Source organism: Symphodus melops (assembly GCF_947650265.1).
Source record: "Symphodus melops genome assembly, chromosome: 9".
NCBI lineage: Eukaryota > Metazoa > Chordata > Actinopteri > Labriformes > Labridae > Symphodus > Symphodus melops.
In genome coordinates, this window is record NC_136699.1 from 15,765,951 (window position 1) to 15,783,006 (window position 17,056).

Consider the following 17,056-nt stretch of genomic DNA (forward strand, 5'->3'; position numbering starts at 1 on the left):
ATACAAAACGGCCATCGTCTGATGTCAGATGAGTTGTTGGTCTTTTTATAAACAAAAGATGCCTTTTTATTAATACGCAGGATAAAAAGTACAAAGACATGGCTCCAACTGCACCAATGCTTAATTTCCCGCCAGTTTTGGACTCCATGAATGGTTGGCATTTTTTTTTGCATACTTTTCAAACCCATGTCCTTTTCCACCATGATCTTCTAAATTTAGGATAAACTTCTGTGAGCTTTTCAAATAATTGGACGAGGACTCATTAGACAAAGCTTTCACATTGTCAGTACTGTGCCACAGAGTTATAGTTTCCCATCAGTGTGGATAATGGAGCATAGTTAGGGGGAGCGGTGTCCCGTTTCAGCTCTTTCATGCCAGCACAGGATTGGCTGGAGACAAAAGGCCTGATTCAGGTAGAGATTGCAACCAACAGGCACTTTCAGAGATTGAGGAGACCAGGAGGTCTGAAAAAGGAGAAAGGGGCGACGAAAAGGCGCTCCCAGAGGTGAAACAAAAAAAAAAAAGGCAAGAAGAGGCAGCTGGCTCTGAGGTGTGTGTCCTATTTTTAGTTTCCCTCATGCACGTCTTCAACTCAAACAGCTGCTGGAGAATTTGCACACCAAAAGACTTCAGCTGTGTTTTTCATGCATACAAAAAAATCATACAGAAAGAACTTTCTGGCTCAGGTGTTTCATCTGTAAGTGGCTCATAGCAGAAGTCCCGCCCCTAGCCTCATGTCCTATGATTTTATTTAGGTTGAGCTATTTTTAGACTTGAACACTAAGGTGAGGTGTAGCATAAAGTCACTTGCCCTATACTGCTGTGCTCACTGCCTGTAGTCTGATAAGCTGTACACCTTAAATAAAATCGTACGTCACATGACAAATGTATGGAGGGTTCCCAGTGTCTGAGGGTGGTGTTTAGAGATGACATTAATGGCGTGATAGGTTCACTGACACGCTGGTGTTTTCTGGAAATGAATGTGTCTCCTTTTGTTTGCTTCTAAGTAAAGAGAGAAGTGCATTTATACCTGGACTAAAGCAACACTGAGACACTTTGACTCTGTTGTGGTTATAACATATTTAATTCATGAAATGCTCTAGAAATGTTAGAAAATCAGGACACCTACTAGTGAAAAAAAAAGAAAGAAACTTCAGCTGTTAAAAGAAAAACAAATGCATCTGATGTCCTCTGCTATATTTTAAAAATAGACTAAATTAATTCATGCAATAACAGAAACAAAGTCAAGAGCTGTGATAATAAGCTCTTGCATACGTAGGCAGCGGCGCAACTTAGAGCACTACCGAGAGTAAGAAAAGAGGTTGTTTCATTTATTTATCAAATATGAAATATTTATAGGATTCAATCTGCTGGCAGAGGGAGACCAGACAGAACAAACTGTGGGTGGAAGAACCACAAAGTTGCTACGTTAATTAAATCATCTGGTGAAGGACTGCCTGCAGCTCCGCATACATTTTTTCATCCTGTACATTCGCAGGCTTTTAGGCATTCATGATGGACTCAGCTTTTCTTGGAGTGACAACACACTGCAGGCCATTAACATATCGCCCTGCTGTCAGCCCGACTTTGCCTGTCAGAAAATAGGAGTTGGCGGCTCACCTACAAGATGAGGTGTTTGCAAACACACACACACACACACACGTACACACACACACACACACACACACACACACACACACACACACAACTACAGGTGTTCCAGTTAAACTAGTTGGACAGGAGCAGGTTTTTTCTTCAAACACAAACTGAAACCTCTCATGTGTACCGTGTCAGGAAAAAATGGGCTTAAAGTTAATGTAAATCAATGCATCTTAAAAAAACAACAACAACATAAATTAAAAATGGCTCCCAAAATATGCTGCAGTACAGGAACTGTGAAGTTTAGGGTGGAAGATTAGTTCCTCCTGAAAGGGAGAAGTTAATTATGTATAGCTTTGATGCACCTAAAGGGCTCTTCGATTTGTGCTTAATCCCCATTAAACAAGGATTATACATTTACTGGCACCTTGTTCAAATCAAACTGCTGAAACATATACTCAGAGAGAGCGAGGCACATCTGCATGTACACCACAGTCAAATGATCAAACAGAGCAGAGAAAGAGACCCGAAAAAGAGGCAATGCTGAGACAGATCACATTCAATGAGTTTGCAGTGCACTCTGAGTTAGACAGCATTTTAAATTAAACATGAAAGCTGGAGAAGAAGGCACTCCTCCTTATACAGAAACTTGTGACAAGCCATGATATTCTGAGAGACAGCACACCCAGCTCAAAGCCATCCCCAAGGAGACCCTTCTCTCTCCATCAGATAGACTACCGTACACCAGAACAAACAAACATGGTCCCTCATCCCACAAGATCCCAGGAGGTCAGACTGACCATCAGGGCTGTATGCAGCCGATAAGCAGTAATGTACAGACTTCCTTCCTCCTCTGTATCTTTAAAAAGATAACGAAAGATCCATCGCTCACTCACGGGAGCACTACAATCATCAGGAAGTTAAGTTTCAATCCAGAAAGAAAATATTATCCAGACATGATCAAATCAAGTTCTGTTCAGGCTTAACTTAACTCTGAGTCATTAAACAGTGACAGGATTGAGGGGAAGGGACTGTATCAGCTTTGATATGAACATGTAAATAAATCATGGCTAATCTCTCTCTCTCTCTCTCTCTCTCTCTCTCTCTCTCTCTCTCTGTAAAAGCTATATGCACATTTTAGAATTCCCCGAGTCTTGCTGACGTGAAGAAAGAGATAAAAGATTCATGATTGTTTAAAAAATTCAAACAGATGTCCTGAACTTTCGCTACACAGCAATGCAGATAAATTATTTAGTCTTTGGATGCAAGAAATGTATTTTGGGAGATTGGATGGGGCAAGTAAAATCCAAACAATAAAAAAAATCCAGCAGACAAAAGCAGTGATTATTATGCATTTGTGTTCCATTATTATCCACTAACTGTAACTATGATTTCATTGCAGCAAAGGACTGAGACAAACATATTTAATCACATAATATTCGTTAGAGTTCTGTGTTTTAGTGTGTAAAGTGATCTGTTTAGTGGACTGTAGCATACAGTAGGTGAAGCTGCAGCGTCGGTCTATGAATACACCAGCAGAGGGAGACCATGACACATGACAGAGCTGTCTCTCTGCCTCTGGTTTCATGTTGTCTTCACTTTGACATTTTAAACAGTAAAAGTTAGACTATTCATGAAAATGATATATTTTTTTGAAAGGGACATGCATATTATTAATTAGCCTATATGACCTGGGTTAGACATTTAAAATAAGAGCCCCTTAAACAACAATAGTTAACATATGTGTTTGAAATAACTTGCTTAAGTACTAAACCACCTGTCTTGAAATTTATAGCATTTTAAAATAATCTAAGATGATGGTAGTGTCATTGATGACGTAGTCTAAATTTAAGCGCTGGTCAGCTCTTCAGGGTTCATTTGAGTCGGACATGATGACACTTAAACAGCTTGATGAATTGAGCCGAGCTGTGCTTTAGTGCTTGTCGCCGAATTGTTGTCAGTCTCGCTTCTACAGGTGAGTGTAGTGCCTCAGTGTAAACACGAGCTCGTCAGCAACACAACAACGTGAAGCTCAGCGCGCTTGTGCTGCGTCGTCGTCGTCGCACTATCCCGTCCTCTGCGCACTGCGTCATGGCGACAGCGGGGACAAAGTTACGCATTTCCTAGCCGGAGTTTATGGACTATCACTCCGGCAGCCAAGGAGACACATGTGTAAGTAGCCTACTTCACGTTTATGTACATAATGTTGCTGAGATAGATATGTGAATACTTAGTCAGTATTTCCTGTTTGTGTCTTACCTGTTCAGCCAGGTGAGCGTTCATGACACCTGTTAGCAAACACTGTAGAGAAGCCTACTTATCATATCACAGCTATCCCGTCTTATCTAAGTAGTCAAAGTTTTGATAGTATCTCTTATCTATATAAGTTCTCTCACAGAGCAGAGGAGGACTTTGGTTAGAAATGCTGTAACTCTTTAATTGTGAAATATCCGACAATACCAGTGTCACTGAAGTAGCATGTCCTCTCTCTCTCTCTCTCTGTCTCTCTCTCTCTCTCTCTCTCTCTCTCTCTCTCTCTGTCTCTGTATCTCTCTCTGGGATTGATTTCAGTGTTTCTCATGTACCTGAAGCCCTAGTGGGACACTGTTAACATGGAGGAGCCAGCTCTGGTGGCCTTGCTGGAGTGTCCTCTGTGTTTCCAGCAGCTGGATGTGTCGGCTAAGGTCCTGCCCTGCCAGCACACCTTCTGTATGTCCTGCCTGCAGAGCCAAGAGGCAGCCCACTCCAAGCTGCTCTGCCCAGAGTGTCGGGCTCCTGTCCCGGCCAAGACCGTGGACGAGCTTCCCACAAACCTCCTACTGGTGCGGCTCCTGGAGGGACTCCAGGGCTCACAGGGGCCCAGCAGGGGCGGCCCCAGTGCCCACTTTGAAGTGCCCTTGTCCAGGGGCGGTTTAACTGTGAGGGAGGGAAAGCAGCAGGAGAGTCAACATAGAGAGAAGCAAGGGCAGAATGAGGTCAGTGCATGACCCTGACATCCTGTGGGTGATAGTTTATATGGTCTTTTGAATTATGTAATTTTTTATTCTGATACAGTAACTTAGAACAATACGACACAATATTTAAATGGCTAAACCCCACTAATGTTTTTACTGTCAGAAAACCTCTGTGCACCAACCTCTTATACATTATGTAAACATTGACTCCACATCACATTATACACTGATGTTATATGGTCAATTGGTAGAGATACTTTGATCGGATGAAATTTGAGTGATTAAATACACAATAACTCCATGTCATACTGAGGCTTAAATCTGACAAAAAAAAAAAAACCCTGAAAAAAAAAAAAAATCATAAAGAAATTCTGCATATTGATTTTTAACATTGCCCACATTGTCCTAATACACCTACACAAGCTGAAGGGAGAATTGCCTCACTGTAAACAATCATCTCTCACAGTTGAACAAATCTAACTAGGGTATATTATTGTCTTTTTGTCTATTAGTTCATTTATATGCACTTTGTGGAATAGGTTTAACTATTTGGTAAGATATAAAAGCTTGATCTTGAAATTGTTTTCTGTCCATTTCTCGACTTCTCTGATTATCTGATCTGATGATGTTGCTCTGCAGAGGGTAGAGAAAAGAATATGTTGTGACCATTTTTTTCGATCTATGATAACTTAAAAAACATAAAGAAAAATGTGTATTGGGATAATACAGATGGACCAGAGTAAAAACTCAAGATGAAGTTTTCTGAAAATACATTCTGATTCAATAGTTTATCACTCACAGACTGATAAGAGTTCCTTATTGTTAGATTATGCTGGTGTACTTAATGTTAGAAATACATTTATTTTTTAGTGATAAACTCTTCACTCATGGATTTTTTTAGAATGGGTTGTGAAGTCTTGTTTAGTTTTTTTTGGGTTTAAGGAGTTCTATAAAAACACAACAGTGGTGTGAAGCGTTATCTTTGAGAGTCAAGAGCTCTGTTTTTATACATCAGTTTCCACTTCAAACCCTGCTGAGATCTGTTGCTCCTTAACTTTCTTCACATTCTGTCAGCCATGACATACTTTTCATTTGCTGCTTATATTTTATTCTCTGCGGTCACGAGGGCAACTTCCTTTGGATGAACTACACAGCACTTCTACGTGTTGACTTTGAAGCCGTATGTCGAGTTCAGCCAGAATTCAGACACTTCATCCAAGTTTATGACGATAAGATTGTTCTCATACTGCTCAACTATGCTGAAATCATTGTAAAAACCTCATCTGCAAAATGATCAATCATACTCTCAATAATGCCCTTTCATGTAGGCAGGGTGTTAAAAAAAAGTCCAGAGTTAAATAAGAGTTAATCTTGGGGGGAAAAAATGATGTCTCATGTTAATGAAAACTGTGTTTTGAGATACAATCATCAAACATCCACGGTCTTAACAATCAGATCTCTATCACTCGGCACCCCTCCAGAAAACGAACACTAGATAATGTTGACCTAAATGAGACTCCCTGACTCTTCCTGTGGCTGGACTCGAGGGATGTTACAGTTTTAATAATCTGTTATCTGTTACATGACACGAACACACTTTTTGCCTCAGTGAAGTCAATGGAAAATGCTTTCTTTTAACTGCTGAAAATGCTAATTATGCATTATTTATTTACATGTTTCTATCTTTAAAACATAAAATGTTCCATGTTACTTTCCCCCAGCTTGCCCTCAGAAATCTGATGCGCAACCAGAGAGCTGATTTTACCAGGGAGCCAATCTACATGCTCAGTAACGGTAACACCCCGAAACACAAAGTGGATGAGAACTGGCAACACCTGGGAAACTACGCTGACAGTAGCGGTTTGTCTGTCACTGGCGGCACGCTGCAGGTTTTTAGCCAGATCCCCCAGCTGCAGCCTCTCCAGCAGTCTCAACCTCTCTGCAGGGCAGTGTTCGACTTTAACCCCGAAGAGATGAATCTGGAAGACAGTAAATGTTGTCTCAGCTTCCTCAAGGTTTGACTCTCACACAACTGATTATCACAGCTGGAACAGATTATTTTAATGCCTGCACTCTTGTATTTATACACTTGATCTCTTGCTAGCAGGGTTTATTAGTCTTTAATAAAGCAAACATGGTTACAAGCAAAAAAGATCAAAGGTACACCTTGACTCTCCTTTTAAGGCCAGTTCATACGAACTACGTCAACTGTTCAGCTACGTCTGTCACATTATCAAACATCAAACTTCGACGTTAAGTCTTTCTGCTATTGATCAGACACTCGTGACAATCATGTAGCAACAGGGTTTTTTTTGGCAAACAGCAAACATTTTCGTTCTTGTTGGTTATGCTGCCAATTATTTTCTCAATTCATTGGTTGGTCTAAAAGTGAGCAAGTCGTTAGGAATGACTTCACTTACAGCGTGCAGGAAACATTTAACTCAACAAATCAAAGAAGTTCTTTCTACTCTGATGGAAAAGTCGAAAAATAAAACGGAAATTGCTCACATTATTTAGTTGTTGCTTTAAAAAAATACTTTAACAATAACATGATTGTTTTCCTTGTTTTTTTCCCGATGCTGCTCAAACACTTGTGGCATGTTAAAAGATCAGTGTCCTCTGTTTTTATGGGCTAAATGATGTGTAGGTTTGTTACATCATAAATGGCTCCATCATTTCTGAAAATAAGTGTTAAGTGTTAGATAGATTTGTTTAGACAAATGTTGGGAGTCTGTTGTTTCAGTAAAGGCAGTTTGCATTGATGCTTATAGATAATGGAATTCGTTTTAGTTCTGTTTTTTATGACACTTTTAGAGCTGGAGGTTCAGACCTTTACTTCTGTGGTCTTTATGTCCCCTAAAGGATTTCAGAGACCGTTATATAAGAGCCGCTGTAGTTGTAAGCGTTCCATTAAAGCACACTTAGGCTCAGCTCTTTCCCCTCTAGTTTTAATGCAGATGGTCAAATGGTTTTTAGAGCGAAGCTGTCCACAGAATGGACTAGGCCTGCAGACACGAAGCGAGTGGATGTCACATGCTGCGAGAGAAACGCAGAGCGTGGAGAGTTTCAGATCTGAGTGCTCAGTCTCCAGGACGACCACACTCTGTTACACACACCTGGCATCCACTTTGTTGTTGTAGCCGTACCTCTGCCGCCCAGCTTTGCTGCTCTTGGTCTAAGTTCATCTCTCTCTGTGTGCCTGTTGCTTATTTCTGGACTGCAGGGGGACATCCTAACTGTCATCAGGCGGGCGGATGAACACTGGATTGAAGCCAAGCTAGGGGACAAAGTTGGAATTTGCCCTTTGCAGTTTACAGAGGTAAGTTCTCTTTAGTTGTCTCTTCTTTCCTCCCTCATTGTTTGAATGTGGCTTTGGCCTTTTCATCGGGATCAGCCTTGACACCTGCCATTTGACACTGGGACTGACCGTGTAGTTCTACAAATTGGACCATAGGCGACGTCCCAGGATGCCATTAAATCCAGGTCACTGCCAGGGCGCTACCTTGATTTCCATTCAAATCATTTTCATCTGTAAATGTCAGTCATACACTTCAAAGTGCTGAGGCAGAGAGCCGATCTGTAAATCCTCGCTGTTTCTGCAGCTGCTCATTAGTGTGTGACTATGTGGCTTACTCATGTTTGCTGTGCTTGCTTAGCTAGCTGACGACCATTTGTTTTTCTCCGTGGTTTGTGCCTCAAGGATGAACATCATCCCTGCCAGGGAAATGTGCTTGCTTCTACAGTGGGTTAATGTGGCGCCTCATTCAGTTCTCTTTCCTCACTTGTCATCGGTTCAGCCATAGTTTCTTTCACTCTTCCCTCTTATTCATCCACTCGTCTCCTGTCCACCCATATCTTCTCCTGAAGCCCCGCCTCAGCGATGCTCTTCATCTTTATTCAACTCTGTTCTCTATGCTTTCATCCTCCTCTTCTCTCCCCTCCTCCTCCTCCTCCTCCTCCTCCCCGAGCCTGCCTCTCCTTGTGTCGTGCAGCCGAGCGTAAAGACACAGTAATGCTTTCTCTTCTTGGGTGGCATAACAGCACATCACTGTGGGGAGTGAAAGCATTAAACCTGCCATGTCTATCTGTCGGCCTGCCTGCCTGTCTGTGCAGCTCCTCTCATAGCACCCGTCAACCCTCCCTGGCTTAGTCGCTGGAACTTATGCTTCTGGCGTGCTGCTTCCCTGCGTGCCTGTCTAACAAGTTGTAGGGGTGAGTTGAGTGGTGAAAAGTGGGTGTGTTTAGACAGCCGTTTTGCTGATCAGCAGGAGCAGAAGTTGATAGGAGCGAGTAGCAGCGAGTTTTGGATGATTTTTCTGCACTGCGGATTGACTTTTCTCTATATGGGGGGTTTTATCCTGATTTTGAAGATGGTTTCAATTTATGTTTTAATCTCTTTCAGCCAAACTCTGTTGCTGCCAAGCTGCTGGAGGGAAAGCCTCAGAAGGGGAGTGACTCAGCAGAATTTCACCTTCGCACTGGGAGCGGGAGCAAAGAAAAGGCCACTGACATTCCTAATAGGACCACCCTTTACGGTGTCCCTCAAGTCCCGGCAAAGACACCCATCATCAATGCTTTACCACTGTCCAGCCAGAGGAAACAGCCTGCCGCCAGCAGCGACAACTTTTATCAGACCAGTAAAGGAGAGACGGCAAAAATCAGCAACTTCAACAGCTTCAACCATCAGGGTCAGTCGCAGCGTCTCTCTGTGCACGCTGCTAACCGTGGCCTCTCTCACCCCTCCAGAGTGAACACTCAGCGAATTAGACGGCACTCTGAAACGACGCAGCGACACCTGTTACAGGTGAGTCCTGTTCAAACACATCTGCCTTTATTATGTTTAAATGTGCCCTTGTAAAGCTCTCAAATCTGAGATATTCTCATATTCTGGATATCTTTGAGCTCATCGGTGTTCCGCTTTGTTTAGTGTTTTTTTTCCTATTTGTTTAAGTGATAACATATGGTTTGCAAAAGCTACGTCGTCTGTGAGATAATTGATGTTTTTATTTGAGTCACTGAGGGATCAAGTGTCCTCAAGGGTTGCAGGGAGGGATCTGTGACGCTAAGCTTCAGGAATAAATGTGAAACAAGCTTCACCCTTGTGTTAGCCGCTACATGAAGAAGTGTCTTTCATTAAAACAATACAGATGTGGAAAAGGGGTTTTAACGTGAAAGGAGGTGACTGCTCCGACCCTTTTGAAAGGTCTTTAATCAAAAGTTCCACAAAAGTAAGCCAGTGTTCCCCTCCTCTGAGATGAGTCGTGATTTTACAAGGTGTGTGCGTGTCCTCTTTTCATCTTCAGTGGATGCAGTTCTTCTTGAAAGGGTGTTAAACACACACGGGTCCAGTTCAAGTACTTTTATAAACTACTAACGGCTTTAAACACAATGCAGCAAAAACAAAAAAAAAGAAAAGAAAAAAGGACTCAACTTTGCTGCAACTAAAAGGAAGATGTTTTACATTCTTGAATATGACCTTTGACCTGGAGAAAAGCCTTTGAGAAGAACTTCAGAACATTTGGTTCTAATGTTATCAGAACTCATTACTTGCTGTCTAGCTTGACATCTGTATTTATTCCATAACAGGATCATGATCAGGAACATTTTCTTTCTCACTATTTGATCTACAGTATGCTAAGTTGAACTTTTGAACACTTTCCCATGGCAAAAACATGTTTGTTTGAAATGCTCTAAAGTGCAATGAAAACACAAAGGCCTTTGCCAGGTTTAATCATATCACTCGTTGCCAACTATCCTGCCTGCTTAGATAATGATTTCCTTTGACTTAGCTCAGATTTAAAGTGCTCTGCTTGCAATAATACATGTCAGTGAATACATCGAAATCCTTTTTAAGAACAAACAGGAAAGCAAGGAAGTTGGCGAAGAATTAGAACTTTAGAACAGGAGCACATTAAAGGAAATGGAAGAGATAAGGCAGGACTAGGTAAAGCTGAGAGGAAATACCAGGGGGAAAAGATGGCGAGGAGCTGGGAGAGAAACAGTGAACAATATGTGTGAACTGCAAAAAGGCAAAACACAGAAACATTAGAAGAAAGTGGAGGAGAAATAAGAAATAGATGTAAAGAGTGGGAGGCTTGGAGAGTCCCTCAGTGTGTCCGCTTATTTCTCTCATGCTGATCATGATGAGTCACTGGTGAAGTTGGTTGCATAAGGGACCCTCTCCCTCTCTCTCTCTCTCTCTCTCTCTCTCTCTCTTTATCTCCTCCCCTCTCCTCTGCCTTCAAACTCCTTCCTCTTCACTAAGCAGGTAACACTCACTTTCACATCAGTGGTCCAGTAAAAGCAGACAAGCCACGCACTTTTTCTTTTTAAAGGAGCCGAGGGTTCTGTTCCTAAAGCAGAGGCTGAGCTCTCCTCTGACCGAGCCAGCATGCATGCTATTCTTAGCGCTGCATCCAATCAGCTCTCACCTCTGGCTCTGCTCAGATGCAGCATCCCACCAACTGTGGATGAAATGATGTGTTTTTGTGTGAATATTGGCAGGCTTATATAAGAGCAACATTTAGGGTGGGAATGATTCAAAAGTGGGAACATCTTCAAATGCTAAATAGAAATATTCAATCACTTATCATCCACTTTAATGACACACCAAAGTGCCTGATAATGCTTTCTTGTTCTTTAGTTATACATATACGGCAGCAACCATTGAACAATGGCTTAAGAAGACTAAAAGCAACTAATAATATTCAAAGATTATGTAAACAGGTTTTGAGTAGCTTTAAAGTGTCCCATATATAACAACAGGGATTTCAGAGTACAGATATTAGATATTATATTTAGATGTAATATCAATTGATATTAGCGATAGGACAGTGGATAGTCAGAAACGGAGGGAGAGAGAAAGTTGGAGAAAGACACGCAGGAAAGGAGCCACAGGTCAGATCTGAACCCATGCCACCTGCTGTTGAGGACTTAGACCTGTGTACATGGGGTGTGTGCAGAGACCTCTGGGTTACCAGAGCCTGGTTATCTTGGCGCCGCCCAATTTCTAATGATCTAGATGAACTGAACACTTGAGGGTGTGCAGGGCGTTTAAGGTAAGCATGAATTGATACTGATGCGCTTTAAAAAAATACATACATGTAATTAAGCCAGATTTTTGTGTGTGTGGGGGGAGGACCTCTTACACTCGTGTACAGTAAGAAGAGGCGTTACATTTCCGATGGTGTTTGGTTTACTTCTAAATGTTTTCTCAGAAACCTGTTTATCTGTAGATAATTATCTGTATAATCCCCCCCCCCCCCCCCCGCAGACTAACTGGCTGCTTTCTATATTTCTGTGTAACCGTGAATTGATCGACCACATTTTGGGAAATGAGCATTACCGTTTTACACATGAATTTATTTGCAATCCCCTATCTAGACTATTTCATCACTCAGTCAGCACTTAAGTTCGGAAGTACAGACTTCCTTAAAGAATACAAATACATTTGACCGGCAATGAACTGATTGATTGCTATATATATATATATATATATATATATATAAAACTGTCAGATAAAATAAAACTTTCTAAAATAAACACTTTATTCTATAATGTGTCTTTAATGTATTTCATTTTGAACGCTTTGAGCCTCTGTTCATAAAGTCCTTACTTTTTATTGTGTCAAACAGAATGTTGCCGTCGGACCTTAAGTCGATCACGAGAGGTCAACCAAAGGTGGACACAAATATTCTTCTAATGAGCTTATTTAGTAAGGAATTCTGTCTGCATGAGTTTGTCATGCATTTACAACTAATCAGGCTTTGTTAGCTACATGACTGATAGGCGTATAAATATACGCACTGCCACTGCTAGGTCACTGCACCTAGCCTTTGCGTGACTGCAGCATAACTGAAGCACTCTCTGTGACTCTGATAAAACTCGAACCAAGAATAGAAAGAGAACACAGAGTAATGACAAGAACTAAATAATTGAATACATGAAATGAACAAGTATCGGCCCCTTTCTTTGTCACATTATAAACTGGGACTTCATCGCCGCTTTTAGCATCAAAGTCATTCAAAACAAGTAGATAAAAAGCGACAGATGACAGTGATGCTTTCCCATTTACTCTTGATGACATGCTGGGATGTCTTCAGGACATTATAGCACAACTTAATCTCGCTTCTCTTCTGCCTCACAGCACCGCCATTGATAAGTGTGACTTTGCTTAGAGCGATTGCTGCATCTTGTTTATGACTCCTTTTGTGCTTCTCTGTTGTACTGTGTTTCTTTGCAGCCTAATGGAGGGGGAGCTGTGGGATCCAGGCACATGTTGTGTATAGGTAACAACAGGCCCACAGGCCAGCTGTAGTAGTTGAGTTGTTGTGCTGTTAAAAGTAGCAAATCTCTGCAGAGATGAAATCGTTGGTTAAGTTATTTTTTATTGTTTTGAAAGAATTGTGGGAGATTTGTTTGATTGTAAAATGATAAGTATATATATAGATCTAAGTAAAGTACACGTTTCACTTTGGTAATTATACATAAATGAGGATTAATTTTCTGTCATTAACAGCTGTGAGACACACCTCTGTGTCACTCCCCTGCGAGTCAGCAGGCTGTGTCAGGCTGACGTGCAGCCTGCTGACTTTAAGCCTGTCAAATTTTGTTTGCTCTCAGATTTTAAAAAGAGAAGGAAAAAAAAAAGACTAAATACTAAAAAAGGCCTGCAAGCAGTTACATGCATTATAATTCTTACTGCATTTTGCATTTGCAGGAAATGTATACGTCATCGTCTTTGTAGGAGTTGGAGCTAAAAATATATCCATCAAAAATCATTTATGATATTCAGGAAACAAAATAAAGGAAAGTCCTGAATAAATGAGCAGTGAAACATAACTAATGCATATTTTATCACACAGAACATGAGAGTTTGCTGAATAATTGATGGGTAACAAAAATAAAGCCAATCATATGTTATGGCTTCAGCAGTCCCAACCTGCCAGCTTGAATAAAACATGTCAGTGAGAGTGTAGAGCAACATGTTAAAGACTCACTGTAACAATCAAACACCAAACAGATACTTTAGCCTGTTCATGTCAGTTTATATTTGATACTATATGAACAAAAACAATATTCATACATCTTTTCTGGCGTTTTTTTAAAACTATGTACCAATACCTTTTAAAAAAACAAAAAAACAATTCACAATCTTTGTTCTGTGCACAAGTACATTCCCTTTAGCTGAAGTTAATGAGGCTTCAGTTTTTGTTTGACCAATCAGCTCAATATCTTGTCTCTGTTTTCCTTCCAAAATCCTCAGGTCAGTCTAGCTCTTGTTCAGACTTAGATATATCAACAATTATGAGACAGATTAACAGTGAATTTCTTCAAGACATTCATGATGACCACAGGAAGAATCCTAAAGACTTTGATGAACGATGAACCTCTGAGCTATTCCTTCTCCCCCATCGAGCGCAACCGTCCTGTCAAACGTTTACGTTCTTCACTGTTTTGGTTCATTGGTTGAATGAATCAGCCTTAGCTGCACTTTTTATTTTAAAGTGGTCAGCAAATGGTATTGACCCATGGAACAGGTGTAATCAGCTGGGATTGTTAAATATCTAAAAGGATTTTTATGGATTTATTCAGAAGGAAATATGTACATGGATCTTTGTGACTGTGGGATAAAATGTTATCAATGTTACACCTGTCAAAAGTGACATGGCCAGAGACATTTTTCAAATAACGACGTGAATGTCAGTCCATCATTTTAAAGGCTCTGCAGTGTGGGTGTGGATGACTTCAACATTTATGCAATAAAAACGGTGCCAGCATGGCTGTAGGCTCTTGTTTTTATACAGTGCTCTTTAATAATGAGCAATGAATCACACACTGATTTCCATATGATGATCATTTTGAGTCCATCTTATTTCAGAGTGAGAAGAAGATGACCAGTGAGACCCCGCCCACCATCTCCATGGCCCTGGTAAACCCCCAAACGTCCTCTGCCTCTGCAGACAGCAAAAACTCCTCCACACAGCAGCTCTCCATCAGTGTGTGAGTCACCCTATTAGCAGTATACCAATAATTTGATGCTGTCAGATACGTGAGAAAGCAACAAGAACCACTCAAGTACCCTTAAAGTAAAATCTGCAATTATAAAGTTTGAAAATAACATAAACCTACCCTCTGTGTGACTCAGGTGTGCCGTCTTGTACTCCTACAAACCACGACAGCCTGAGGAGCTGGAGCTGAGGAAAGGCGAGATGGTGGGAGTGTATGGAAAGTTCAAAGAAGGCTGGCTGCGTGGGTTGTCACTTAGAACTGGTAAAGTAGGCATCCTGCCCAGCAACTACATCTCGCCTGTGCTCAGGTGAGAGGCCATGATCCCTGACTGCATAGAGTGGGAGGGAATGACCTTGTGATTTAGTGTGGGCAGATTCACATGCCATCAAGCATACATTTAGATAGTTTAAGTATTATACTAATCCTTGTGCTAATTTAGTTTAAACTTGTTTGTTTTATGAAGTTAACGCAGGAGCGTCAGTTTGTGCTGAAGTGTGTCATTGCCTCACTGCAGAACCTCGGCCAGACTCTTGGATAACAAAGCAGCTAGTTCTTCCTCACAGTACAACACAGCCGCTGGAAAGAAACCCACAGCTGCCAAGAATCCTGCTGTGGTCCTTGCTCTTGATAGGGTCAACACAGGTGGAACGACATACTCAGCAGGGCAGGTCCCATCTGTGTCAAATGGAGCACAGCATACAATGCCATCCACTGGTGCTGGAAAACCATTTCTTTACGGGGGCACACAAGGCTGGGAGACAGTGAGGCGAATATTCAACCCTCATAGAGGTAAGAGTTTCACAACCACTTCTGTTATATCACTTCTTCATTGATTCTGATTTGCAGTGCTGTTCAAGAATTCCTTTAAAACATTTTTTTCAGGATCAAACCATTTCTCCCAAACATCCAATATGAACGTTCCGTCCAACTCGCACCACTTTGCACAAGTTCAGGCGTCCGGCTACTCACCTGCCCTGCAAAGGAAGAAAAGCAGCAGGCTCCTTTCCAAATCCAGCAGACCGCTGGGCTGGATGACTGAGCCAGCAGCGCCCTCTGCTGCTGTAGGTTTTAAGGACAGGGAATTTATTGCTTCACATGAGGCAGCGTTTCAGTATGACAGGCATCCATCCAACAGGCCTCATTCAATACTAGTCAGACCTGACTCACACAAGAACAATACAGACAAGGTAAATTTACATGATGAAGAGACCTTAGATTGCTTTTATCTCAAGTTCGACATGCTGTGAACATTCCTAATCCATACCTGTCAATTCTATTTGATATTTTATTTCCCTAGCCGGCAAAGTCAGTGCGGTTCCTCGCAGATGAAGACTCCCCTCTTCTAAGACCTCGGACCTCCTCCTGGTCATCGGGAAGTCAGGTCCCCTCCAACGTCCGTCCTGGACCCCCTCTGTTAGAGGTTTGGGCCCCATCGCTCACCCTGGGAAGAGATGGACCAGGCATTATTCTCAAAGAAGGAAAGGTTCCTATTTTTCGGCAAGGACTTGAAACAACCATGCCAGATGTGAATTCGAACCAACAGAAATCGACACCCTTACAGCCGTCCCTATCTGCTGTGTCAGCTCAGTTCAGCCCTAGCAGGTACGTTTAATTTGTGGTTGTCCATCAAAAAGTTTGATTGATTATGAGACAGATGTGTGTTTTTTTTAATTTTTTTATTATAAATGCTCAAAAACCTCAAAGACTAACAACAACCTCTATCATCTTTCCTTTTTAATTCCAGACACAGAGTGACCACAACATATTTTGCCCAGACAGACTCGGAGCTCAGTCTGCTTCAAGGAGATTTGGTCCTCGTCCACAGACCTCGACCTGATGGACGGATTCTGGTTACTCAAGAGAGCAGTGGGCAGACAGGCTTATTCCACTGCAGTGTTCTTCAGGCCCTGGAGAGGCTCAGTTGACTGTGTAATAATGTTGTAGTACTGTATTCTATCTTCTGTATGGTCATACTGCCAAATGACTTGACTGACCTGCTGAACAACAAGACGTGTAGAGGTCCAAAGGTTATTAATACCAAATGACAATCTTATGAAGGAGGTGTTTTTTTTTTAAATGTTCTGACTGCATATGAGAGATTGATTAATTCTACAGAGATATATTGTGTACTTCCAACATGTGCATGTTTGTTACACATGTACTAATATGAGATTTGCACAAAAACCCATCTAATGACTGTTCCTTGTTGAATACCCATGTTACACACATTGGATAGTGCCTTTGTCAAAACCCACAAAGAAAACAAACTATATTTAAATATATTCAGAGACATTATATAGTAAAGTATATGTACTGATTACTTGCTAATAAACTCTACTTCCAGAGCAATGGTAGTGTGGTGTCTTAGTACATTTAAAAGTTCAACTGCAAACTAAGGTAAGAGTAAATTAAGCAATTATGTCAACGCTGCCTTATTAAACTGCCTTTGTTTTGAGTCACTGCACAATCCACATGCCATACTTTTCTCTGTA

The 17,056-nt window shown here is 41.4% G+C and overlaps 1 protein-coding gene across 1 annotated transcript; it reads left to right on the plus strand.

The window, feature by feature from the left end:
• The first annotated feature begins 3,496 nt into the window (after window positions 1–3,496).
• On the plus strand, window positions 3,497–16,913 carry sh3rf2 (SH3 domain containing ring finger 2). The gene is made up of 11 exons (XM_079352115.1): window positions 3,497–3,771; window positions 4,171–4,574; window positions 6,275–6,568; window positions 7,777–7,872; window positions 8,956–9,357; window positions 14,434–14,555; window positions 14,701–14,871; window positions 15,079–15,353; window positions 15,447–15,751; window positions 15,862–16,166; window positions 16,309–16,913. Exons 2-11 carry the CDS (start codon window positions 4,212–4,214, stop codon window positions 16,487–16,489), a joined length of 2,514 nt encoding a protein of 837 aa, XP_079208241.1. The 5' UTR covers window positions 3,497–3,771; window positions 4,171–4,211; the 3' UTR covers window positions 16,490–16,913.
• The last annotated feature ends 143 nt before the right edge of the window (window positions 16,914–17,056 follow it).